Consider the following 12,081-nt stretch of genomic DNA (forward strand, 5'->3'; position numbering starts at 1 on the left):
AAGATCCTTTCAGGCTCCTTGATCCTTGTTCCTCTCAGAGCTGATCTGTGCTGTATTTCTTGAGTTCTGGATCCTCTGATGCTAATCACTGATCCTCAGGCCAAAGCTGTCCAGCATCTCCACATCCTCTCCATCCGTGGTAAAGTCAGCGTCTATCCTGCTGTCAGGACCTCAGTCTTCTTCATGTTCTAAAATCTTTCAGTGTATATCTAACACAGTAAAAGCCTTTAAGCTGCCAGTTATAAATCGATTTTTTACATTAGAACTCATCTAATTAAAGTCTGCTAATGCATGTTTGGTGGACACACCTGCAGTTCCTGGTGTTTGCACTGGAGGGCACTCTCAGCCCGAGCGATGATGGTCAGCAGAGCAGGCAGACCGTCAGACAGGTCACTCACACTGGACTGTCCATCCATCTTCTGAGAACCGAGCACCCTGTACTGGACATGCCAGAGGAACCCGGAGAACATGAACACCAGTAAGAACATTCAACTGCGTCATTAAAGCGATAAAATAAAAAGACATCACATCCCCCCAGTTTCCCCTCCCCCACCCCAAACGTACATCCTTAAAAAGACGGTTCTTTAAGGGGTCCTTAGTGGAGACAATGGTTCTTTATAGAACCATGAACACACAAAGAACCATTTGCACAGTGCAGAGAACCATTTTATCATACAAATGATTTGCGTGTTCATGGTTCTATATAGAACCACTGTCCTTACTAAAGAACCCTTTAAGAACCTTTTAAGAGTGTAGGCTAATGTAGCTAACAGTAATTAAAGCTTATACTCTACCAATTAGCACGGTGCTAACGGCATGTCTACGCCATCAGAGTTCAGTATTTCTAATGGACTTATGTGGACTCCATTACATTAACACACTAGAGCCACATTGGTTGCCCAATAATATCACTCACTATTGACGACACATGGCTTTACTGATACGAGTGAAGACATCACAGAATGTGTTTTTTGGCCGCAGCATATTTGCTTTTACGCATTTTTCATGTTCATATGTGTCAAAACTGATACACAAACATTCATAAACCGCAGAAATTAGGAGATACGTAGCCTGTATTAGTGACACAGACACAGACACAGACACAGACACAGACACAGGGACAGACACAGACACAGACACAGGGACAGGGACAGACACAGACACAGACACAGACACAGACACAGGGACAGACACAGGGACAGACACAGACACAGGGACAGACACAGACACAGGGACAGACATAGACACAGGGACACGAACAGACGGCAGATACTTCAGTGCAGCAACTCAGAGTCACCTAAACACTTCTGGAGTCCAATAAACACACCATCACACCCCATCACACACACACACACACACACACCATCACACACACCCCATCACACACCCCATCACACACACACACACACACACACACACACTCACACACCCCATCACACACACACACACACTCACACACCCCATCACACACACACACACACACCATCACACACACCCCATCACACACCCCATCACACACACACACACACACACACACACACACACACACACACACTCACACACCCCATCACACACACACACACACACACTGGACTGGACTCAGTTCTGCTGGACCTCAGTAACTCACCAGCTTTCTGACGGCCTGCTGGACTGATTCCAGGTTTCTCTCCGTCTCTCTGTGTTTCTCTCTCTCCTCCTCCTCATCGCTCCTCCTCCTCTTTCTCTCCTCCTCTTCATCCCTCTGTCTCCTCTCTCTCTCCTCCTCCTGCCTGTGTCTCTCGCTCTCCAGAGCTTTTACTGTCACTGTTAACTCATCAATCCTGAAAAACAGCAATAATCACCTCTAAACATATTAAAATACTCAGTAACACCATCACAGAAACAGCTTCTCTTCATCAAACACAGCAGAGCTGATTCACTCGTTTCTGTTTTCTGTGTATTTTTCTCTTCAGTGTTTGCTAAAAGCTAACGTCCTAACAGTCTGAATTCTTGTTTTCAGTTATTTTCTGAATACTGGTAAGTCAGCATACTGGTTGTCCTGTTCTGTTCCTCAGCCTGATAATAAGAGCAAAGACTTTAAACAGTTTCTACTTCAGTGCACTAGGTGGCGCTGTGTTTTCTATGCTGCAGTCTTCTATGCTACAGATGGTGAGTGAGAAAAAGTCTAGCCATTCACTCACAACAGAACACACCAGTGGGACAGTATGTACAGTTAGCCAGCACTGGCTATCTCATCAAAAATTCATTTTTGTTCTTATTCAAATTTTATTCATATTCATTAATATTTTAAATAACATTACTGACAAACCTGACACGCCCCTTTTAGAGCATTGAGATTAAAGCTTCAGCATCAGGTACAAAACCGTTGCTGAGTTAGCCTAGCTGGATATTTAGTTTAGTTAACTGAGAAACTCTAAATAAAAGGAACATGCCACTAGATCTCAGATAAAAACTGTTAACAATTAGGGCTTATGAACATGAGTCAAGTTTAGAACCATAATTAAGGTCTGATATATGTAAATGAGCTCTATTCTGATTGCCTGTCCTTTATTGGGCCTCAGTCAACAAGAGTTCTTTGCTGAATGGGCAATAAAGTGCAATTCTCAGAGCTCGATCACAGGCAAACGAGAAGAGACTGCTGTAGCTGAATGGGCGGAGCTAAAGTGCTGTAGACTGAATGGTGGGGCTAAACTGCTGTAGCTGAATGGGCGGAGCTAAAGTGCTGTAGACTGAATGGTGGGGCTAAACTGCTGTAGCTGAATGGGTGGGGCTAAACTGCTGTAGCTGAATGGGTGGGGCTAAACTGCTGTAGCTGAATGGTGGAGCTAAACTGCTGTAGCTGAATGGTGGAGCTAAACTGCTGTAGCTGAATGGTGGAGCTAAACTGCTGTAGCTGAATGGTGGAGCTAAACTGCTGTAGCTGAATGGGTGGAGCTAAACTGCTGTAGCTGAATGGGTGGAGCTAAACTGCTGTAGCTGAATGGGTGGAGCTAAACTGCTGTAGCTGAATGGTGGAGCTAAACTGCTATAGCTGAATGGGCGGGGCTAAACTGCTGTACTGTGGAGCGAACGGGAAGATTTAAACCTTTAACCATGTTTTTATACCACATTAAAGTCTCTTATTTTAAAAAGTGAGGAATATCAGTTTTTCCGAGACATGGTTTATTTTTATTATTTTTAATGAAAAAAGCTCTTTGCTGATGGATAAATATGACGTGGACCCACTGACCTGTTCCTCAGCTCCTGTGTGTGATCTTCCTGGACGTCCTGGTCAGTGCTGGACGTCTCGTGGTCCAATTCCTCCAGAGTCATGGGCCCCGTGGAGGAGAACAGTGGAGCAGGACGAGACAGGGTCGGAGGAACACACAGAGAGAAGAACGACGATGACAGACGAGAAAACTCCGCCCTCAACTCCCACAAGTCCCTGCACAGCACAAACAACCAATCCCAGATTTACTAACGTCCAATACAAACCATCACTGGACTGTTACCCTCAGAGATTTAGAGCTATTACTGTCATTCTGATATACATTCAGTTTACACATCATAAACCCCTTAATCACATCATTAAACCTGCTGCACAGGGTGGAGTTAATTATGTCATTCAATACTAATAATAATCTGTATTTACAGAGGGGTTTCCATACTGCTGGCAGCTCAGAGTGCTTTACAGGCCAGAGATAAGGCTTAACAGTCACAAGAGAAACTATGAGTAATGATCTAAAATCATATGGCAAAAACACAGATCAGACTAAAGAGGTAAACACGTAGAGTTTTACCGAAGCTCTGAGTTAAAGAGTCGTAGAGTTTTACTGAAGCTCTGAGTTAAAGAGTCGTAGAGTTTTACCGAAGCTCTGAGTTAAAGAGTCGTAGAGTTTTACTGAAGCTCTGAGTTAAAGAGCCGTAGAGTTTTACTGAAGCTCCGAGTTAAAGAGTCGTAGAGTTTTACTGAAGCTCTGAGTTAAAGAGTCGTAGAGTTTAATGAAGCTCTGAGTTAAAGAGTCGTAGAGTTTTAATGAAGCTCCGAGTTAAAGAGTCGTAGAGTTTTAATGAAGCTCTGAGTTAAAGAGCCGTAGAGTTTAATGAAGCTCTGAGTTAAAGAGTCGTAGAGTTTAATGAAGCTCCGAGTTAAAGAGTCGTAGAGTTTAATGAAGCTCCGAGTTAAAGAGTCGTAGAGTTTTAATGAAGCTCCGAGTTAAAGAGTCGTAGAGTTTTACTGAAGCTCTGAGTTAAAGAGTCGTAGAGTTTTACTGAAGCTCTGAGTTAAAGAGTCGTAGAGTTTAATGAAGCTCTGAGTTAAAGAGTCGTAGAGTTTAATGAAGCTCTGAGTTAAAGAGTCGTAGAGTTTTACTGAAGCTCTGAGTTAAAGAGTCGTAGAGTTTTACTGAAGCTCTGAGTTAAAGAGTCGTAGAGTTTAATGAAGCTCTGAGTTAAAGAGCCGTAGAGTTTAATGAAGCTCTGAGTTAAAGAGCCGTAGAGTTTAATGAAGCTCTGAGTTAAAGAGCCGTAGAGTTTAATGAAGCTCTGAGTTAAAGAGTCGTAGAGTTTAATGAAGCTCTGAGTTAAAGAGTCGTAGAGTTTTAATGAAGCTCTGAGTTAAAGAGTCGTAGAGTTTAATGAAGCTCCGAGTTAAAGAGCCGTAGAGTTTTACTGAAGCTCTGAGTTAAAGAGTCGTAGAGTTTAATGAAGCTCCGAGTTAAAGAGTCGTAGAGTTTAATGAAGCTCTGAGTTAAAGAGTCGTAGAGTTTAATGAAGCTCTGAGTTAAAGAGTCGTAGAGTTTAATGAAGCTCTGAGTTAAAGAGTCGTAGAGTTTAATGAAGCTCTGAGTTAAAGAGCCGTAGAGTTTAATGAAGCTCTGAGTTAAAGAGTCGTAGAGTTTAATGAAGCTCTGAGTTAAAGAGTCGTAGAGTTTAATGAAGCTCTGAGTTAAAGAGCCGTAGAGTTTAATGAAGCTCTGAGTTAAAGAGCCGTAGAGTTTAATGAAGCTCTGAGTTAAAGAGTCGTAGAGTTTTACTGAAGCTCTGAGTTAAAGAGTCGTAGAGTTTTACTGAAGCTCTGAGTTAAAGAGTCGTAGAGTTTAATGAAGCTCTGAGTTAAAGAGCCGTAGAGTTTTACTGAAGCTCTGAGTTAAAGAGTCGTAGAGTTTAATGAAGCTCTGAGTTAAAGAGTCGTAGAGTTTAATGAAGCTCTGAGTTAAAGAGTCGTAGAGTTTAATGAAGCTCTGAGTTAAAGAGTCGTAGAGTTTAATGAAGCTCTGAGTTAAAGAGTCGTAGAGTTTAATGAAGCTCTGAGTTAAAGAGCCGTAGAGTTTAATGAAGCTCTGAGTTAAAGAGCCGTAGAGTTTAATGAAGCTCTGAGTTAAAGAGCCGTAGAGTTTAATGAAGCTCTGAGTTAAAGAGCCGTAGAGTTTAATGAAGCTCTGAGTTAAAGAGTCGTAGAGTTTTACTGAAGCTCTGAGTTAAAGAGTCGTAGAGTTTAATGAAGCTCTGAGTTAAAGAGTCGTAGAGTTTAATGAAGCTCCGAGTTAAAGAGTCGTAGAGTTTAATGAAGCTCCGAGTTAAAGAGTCGTAGAGTTTAATGAAGCTCCGAGTTAAAGAGTCGTAGAGTTTAATGAAGCTCTGAGTTAAAGAGTCGTAGAGTTTAATGAAGCTCCGAGTTAAAGAGTCGTAGAGTTTTACTGAAGCTCTGAGTTAAAGAGCTGCGTTTTCAGATGTTTATTAAAAGTGAGCTCTGAGCTCGACTGGCTAATAAAAGCTGAACTGAGCTCCACAGTTTAGAAGCAGAATAACTGAAAGAGTCTCTCCACCTTTTCTGTGTTTTACTGAAGGAGTTCAGAAGGTCCGAATCTGCAGATCTGAGATCAGTTTACGCACTTATACACTGTTTGTATTGATTATAAACAGTCTAGAATTCCTCACTTGTCGGTGGCTGTTTTCACAGCGTGGCACTGTCGCCTCAGAGACACGGCTCTACCCCACAACATCATCAGCCTGGAGCGCTCTGCAGATACACAACCAACCAGAGCCTGGAACACACAGAAACATCACTCCATCACATCATCACAACATCGCATTATCACACCATCTCGACAAATCACCACCACACCATCTACCCATCACATCATCACACCATCACATCACACCATCTACCCATCACATCATCACACCATCACGTCACACCATCTACCCATCACATCATCACACCATCACATCACACCATCTACCCACCACATCATCACACCATCATAAACTGCTGTAGCTTAACGGGCGGGGCTGCTGTAGGGTGAATGGGTGGGGTCACACTGTTGTAGGCTGAATGGGCGGGGCCACACTGCTGTAGGCATTTTTCCTACTGGTTTAGCTTTTCTTAATTAATTCATACGTAACAGTGAGAAAATGCAGGTGTTGAATGAATGTGAGGCGTTCTAAACTTCAGATTATCAGTATAATATCATACTCAGCTGCTCTGTACCTCTTTCTCTTTGTGCCAGTCAATCTCTCTTTGCCCCGCCTCTTCCACTGCCTTAGACCAATCAGCTGTCAGCTTCTTGAGGTCATCCTGCAGAGTTTGGTTGGCCTCTGCTGATTGGCTGAGCTGAGAGCGCAGTAAAGCGTTCACCTCCACCAGCGCTACACTCCTGAACACACAACACCGATTACACACATTTCAGTAGTGATGACTGAGATACAGATAATCTGCTGACCTGGTTCAGAGGACTTTTAACTGAACTTAGACTTTAGACTAAAACCCTTTTGCTCTGAGTGACTCTAAACCTTACGATTATTTTATTAAAACTAAAGATTGATCATTTCTAATCAATCATAACTCTACCAAACTGTACCAAATGTTCAGTAGTGACTGTTTCATTGACGATTTTGGCTCATTTTGAGCTCAGAAACTCAGCACAGACCAGCAAACACAGCTTTGAACAGCTGTTCACACAGAAAATCATCATATTTATCATTAAACACTAAAAAGTGCTGAACTGCAGAAAATATGATGATTCTTAATGTTCCACATTGATTTCCAGACTTTGGGACACATTTACTTCAAAACAATGGGATCTACCTGCTCACCATGTGGCCATGCTCACCTCTGCTGTTCCTCCTCCAGCCTGATGAGGGCGCTCTCCAGAGTGTCACTGTGCTCATCCCGCAGTGCTCTCTGTAAAACCACAACAGCAGACATGCTGAAATATAGCGCAGATTTAACGGGTGGGCTACTCCAAAAAATGGAAAAACACCCTGAATAACTGACTGTGATCGGTTTTATAAAAGCATCCATCAGTTTTTTATCTGTCCAAAGAACAAAGTTCTCGTATTGAGGAAGTGAGGCAGGTTTATTTGGCCTGGTTTAAACAGGTTTCTGTGTCAGTCTTTACATCAGTGTTATACTGTACCTCTCTCGCCCTGCGCTCTCTCTCCTCTGACTGAACCTGCTGCTCCAGGCGCTCACAGCGCGCTCTGTACTCCAACACCTGCACACAGATCAGACTGATCAGACTGATCAGACAGACGGACAGCACAGACAGGTCACAGACAGGTCACAGACAGACCCTGTTAAAGGTGTCTCAGTACAGTCACTGCTGTATTGGAGAGTTTATAGTGTTACTGTATACAGTGTTATTATATACAGCATTACTGTACAGTGTTATTATATACAGTGTTATGTACAGTATTATTATATACAGTGTGTCTGTATACAGTGTTATTATAGTGTTACAGTATACAGTGTTATTATATGCAGTGTTACTGTATACAGCGTTATATACAGTGTTACTGTATAGTGTTATTATATATGGCATTACTGTATAGTGTTATCATATACAGCATTATTGTATACAGTGTTATTATATACAGTGTTATTATATACAGTGTTATTATATACAGTGTTACTATGGTTACCTTGTTCTGGAGTTTGTGGATGAGCAGAGCCTGTCGAGCTTCTCTCTCTCGCCCCTCTCTCACTCTCCTCCTCCACTCCCTCTGATCACCGTCCATCAGCACAGACACTGACGGGTCCACAGTCCGAGACAGCTACAGACACAACATTAAAAATAATAACAGCAATAGCAACAACAACAACAACAACAACAATAATAACAATAATAATAACAATAAGACAATAATAAAGAATAATAAGCAATAGAAATGATAGCCTTTGTGCCTTTAAGACATATTAAGTTATATGTAAATGAGCTCTGTTCTGATTTGTACTGTGACCCATTCATTTTCCTGTTGAACTATCGCTTTAAAGATATATTATGTATCGTATATTGAATATCAGCACTACAACGGCTGTATCTCCTCACCCGCTCAGTCAGCGCCTGCGTACGGGACTGAAGCTCCTCCCTCTCCGCCCGGCTCTCTGCAAGCTCCTCCTCCAGCCGGGATAACTCCACCCTCAGCTCTGTACGCTCCTCCTCCCAGCCAATCGGCAACTCAGACTCCATTTCAAACCATCAGCTGATAAATAAAAAACAAATCAGTGGTTATTAATCTGTTTCAGTGCTGTCTTTAATGAGAGGAGGAGACACTGACTGCAGTTAAAGAACCTCCCCAAAACACTACCTGAGCAGAAGAACCAAAGCAGCAGCTCTGAAACTACTTAATTACTGAGTGACTTATAGAGCAGCAGTGGAACCTCTTACAACATTCAGCATCTACCATAGAGGCACTGATGAGGTGGAACTGGTTTTTCCATTCCACCTTAAAAGGTGCAGCAGTTACATTCTGGCATCTCAAGCAAAACCCTAGCAACCACCTGGAACACCATAGCAAACAGTACAGTAGTGACAACCTAACAATGCCCTAGCAACCAACTCCAACACCATAGCAACTAGAGATACCAGAGATACCATAGCAACCAAAAAGAAACACAATAGTAACCACAAAGAAACACCCTGACAACTACCAGAGATACCACAGCAACCATAAAGAAACACCCTGACAACTACCAGATACCACAGCAACCACAAAGAAACACCCTGACAACTACCAGATACCACAGCAACCACAAAGAAACACCCTGACAGCTACCAGATACCACAGCAACCACAAAGAAACACCCTGACAACTACCAGATACCACAGCAACCACAAAGAAACACCCTGACAACTACCAGATACCATAGCAACCACAAAGAAACACCCTGACAACTACCAGATACCACAGCAACCACAAAGAAACACCCTGACAACTACCAGATACCACAGCAACCACAAAGAAACACCCTGACAACTACCAGATACCACAGCAACCACAAAGAAACACCCTGACAACTACCAGAGATACCACAGCAACCACAAAGAAACACCCTGACAACTACCAGAGATGCCACAGTAACACTAACAACAATCTGGGACACCACAGCAGAGATACCATAGCAACCACAAAGAAACACCCCAGCAACCACCTTGGACGCTTTCGAAAACTTAGCAACTCCTTAGCAACCACAATGTCCACAATGCTGTATAACACCTCTATAATCATCTGTAATCATCTATAACCATCTCTCCTCTGTATAATGTTCCTGTGGTGCTGTTTCAGAGTGATCTAGAACTCTGGAGGAAGGTCTCGGACAGTAAACTACAGGACCTGATTTTTTATTTATTATTTAATACTGAATCTATTTATTGTATTAAAGACTGTAATATTACTGAAAAGAACAGAGAAGAAACTCAGACGAGGCTGAAGTTTGGCTTCCTATTCGAATTCGCCCGTTCCACCTTAAACGGTGCAGCGGTTACTGTCTGTAACTTTTTATGCAACTGCTGCACTATTTAAGGAGGACCATTTAAGGTGGAACGGGAAAATTAGTACAAGAAGCTGAACCGAGTTGAGTTGAGCCGATACAGGTTCACTGGACTTCAGAGACAGTTTATACTGGTAATACTGGGATGTATATGAATTAAATAATTACAGCAATAATAATAATAAAAACATAAACATTAGCATCTCCGCTAGTTCGCAGACAGTCTGGCGCAGCTCGCTGCGCGGGTTTACAGTGTTTACCTCACTCAGCCCGCAGACTCCGCTCTGTAGACCTGATCAAACCCATCCGCTGTTTATTGATCAGCCCGTTTATTGATCCGCCCGATAGCGGCTCATTAATCCATCACCGCTCTGTTCAAACTGTGGAAGTAGAGCTGTTGTGGGACTCTTATTGTGAAAGAACAGCGCGGGAAGTCTCTCTGCGCGGATCAGAAAAGCGCCGGCGCCGCCTGCTGGACGGAGGCGGACACGCGCCCATCACACTGCCCCGTGTTTGTTTATTTCCACCTTTATACCAGTTTCTGTTTCTACTGTAAACAGTTTGATTCAGTGTTTAACTATTCGCATTAATTTTTCACAGATAAAATAATTATAAAATGATTATAAAATGATTATAAAATGATTATATCACAGCTCAGTACTCACTTGCAAAAGTTCTCTGACGACTCTGCTATCGTCGGCCTCATCACAGACGGAGATGACAGGGAGTACAGAGAACTGACGCAGGACTTTGTGGAATGGTGCCAGAGGAACTGCCTGCAGATCAACGCAGGAAAAACCAAGGAGCTGGTGGTGGACTTCCGCAAGTCCAAACATTCTCCTCCGGTGCCTGTGAACATCCAGGGAATGGACATTGAGATTGTGAAGTCCTATAAGTACCTGGGTGTTCACCTCAACAACAAGCTGGACTGGACTGACAACACAGCTGCCCTCTACAGGAAAGGCCAGAGCAGGCTACATCTCCTGAGGAGACTCAGGTCCTTTGGCGTGCAGGGGGCACTTCTCAGGACCTTCTTCGACGCTGTGGTGGCATCAGCCATTTTTTATGGAGTGGTGTGCTGGGGCAGCAGCATCTCCATTGCTGACAGGAAGAGACTGAATAAGATCATCAGGAAGTCCAGCTCTGTCCTGGGATGTCCTCTTGACCCAGTGGAGGTGGTGGGGGACAGGAGAATGAGGACTAAGCTAACAAACATGCTGAAGAACCTGTCCCACCCCATGCACCGCTCTCTGACAGCACTGAGCAGCTCCTTCAGTGCCCGGCTGCGGCACCCGCGGTGCGTGAAGGAGAGATACCGCAGGTCCTTCCTCCCAGCCGCTGTCAGACTCTATAACAGTCACAGCACTCAGTAGACAGTAGTTTACAATTACTTTCCATGTGCAAGAACTCTCAACATCACTGCCACAGCACTTTACTGTGTGCAATATCTCAATCCACCATGCGTAGTATATTCACTGCGGATCACTGTCAACATGTTTACCACCATTATGTGCAATTATGTCAAGTGCAATATTTCTCCATTTATTACTGTTTATTTATTTGCTATTTTATTCACTGTGCAATACTCAGTACAATACATACATTTCTACATTTTTAAATTTAAATTTAATACTTTGTATATTTTTCTTGTAATCTTTGTGCATATACATATATATCTTTATACTTTTATTGTTTATTCTATTTAAATATTGTTTGTATATTTCCTGCTGCTCTGTCTTCTGTGCTGCTGTAACACCGCAAATTTCCCCGTTGTGGGATTAATAAAGGATTATCTTATCTTATCTTATCTTATCTTATCTTCCATCATGAAACACAGCATCCTTTCACTCACACCGGAATAACAACGAACACACTTAAAAACTGCCCGTTTTACTTTCACTTTATTCAATTTTTGTGTTTAATGAAACTCCTTGAACATTACTGATGATAGATCACATTCCTGTAATATCACAACAGTTTATACCGTTAATATTATGTAATGATTGATTTGAAATTCTTTCCAGTTCTCTATAATAGTGTGCTATAGTGCTCCAGTGTAGGGAATGGTCATTAGGAGATTATTTCTGTTCACTATAATAGTGTTCTATTGTGCTCCAGTGTAGGGTACAGTGATTGGGAGACCATTTCTGTTCACTATAATAGTGTTCTGCAAAAGTGTTAGAGGGTTAGGGGTTAGGGAGTGTTTCAAAGGGATTGGGGTTAGAGTTTAATGTAAATCATTAATATTAACATGTATCAGTGTTATGAGTGTGTTCTCCAGGTGCTGTTACACTGATGACTGTAGGTAATGACGTGTTGTGGGGTCG

At 42.5% G+C, this 12,081-nt stretch overlaps 1 protein-coding gene across 3 annotated transcripts in view; it reads right to left on the reverse strand.

Annotated features, from left to right (window-relative positions):
* The window catches only part of si:dkey-230p4.1 (trichohyalin), a 31,243-nt gene extending 21,083 nt beyond the window's left edge, over positions 1-10,160 (reverse strand). For 2 of the 3 annotated variants that reach the window (XM_036575360.1, XM_036575352.1), the window contains exons 1-10: positions 10,015-10,160; positions 8,313-8,466; positions 7,906-8,037; positions 7,401-7,478; positions 7,095-7,165; positions 6,473-6,638; positions 5,920-6,026; positions 3,230-3,424; positions 1,628-1,820; positions 309-440 (exon numbers count right to left, since the gene is read on the reverse strand). In XM_036575360.1, the coding sequence (XP_036431253.1) occupies positions 309-440; positions 1,628-1,820; positions 3,230-3,424; positions 5,920-6,026; positions 6,473-6,638; positions 7,095-7,165; positions 7,401-7,478; positions 7,906-8,037; positions 8,313-8,453 (1,215 nt within the window). In that variant the 5' untranslated portion in view covers positions 8,454-8,466; positions 10,015-10,160. Of the gene's footprint in view, positions 1-308; positions 441-1,627; positions 1,821-3,229; positions 3,425-5,919; positions 6,027-6,472; positions 6,639-7,077; positions 7,166-7,400; positions 7,479-7,905; positions 8,038-8,312; positions 8,467-10,014 lie in introns of those variants that run through there. The other variant, XM_036575365.1, reaches the window with a different exon arrangement.
* Positions 10,161-12,081: the final 1,921 nt, after the last annotated feature.

This window comes from Colossoma macropomum, unplaced genomic scaffold, assembly GCF_904425465.1.
Source record: "Colossoma macropomum unplaced genomic scaffold, Colossoma_macropomum, whole genome shotgun sequence".
NCBI classification, from domain to species: Eukaryota; Metazoa; Chordata; class Actinopteri; order Characiformes; family Serrasalmidae; genus Colossoma; species Colossoma macropomum.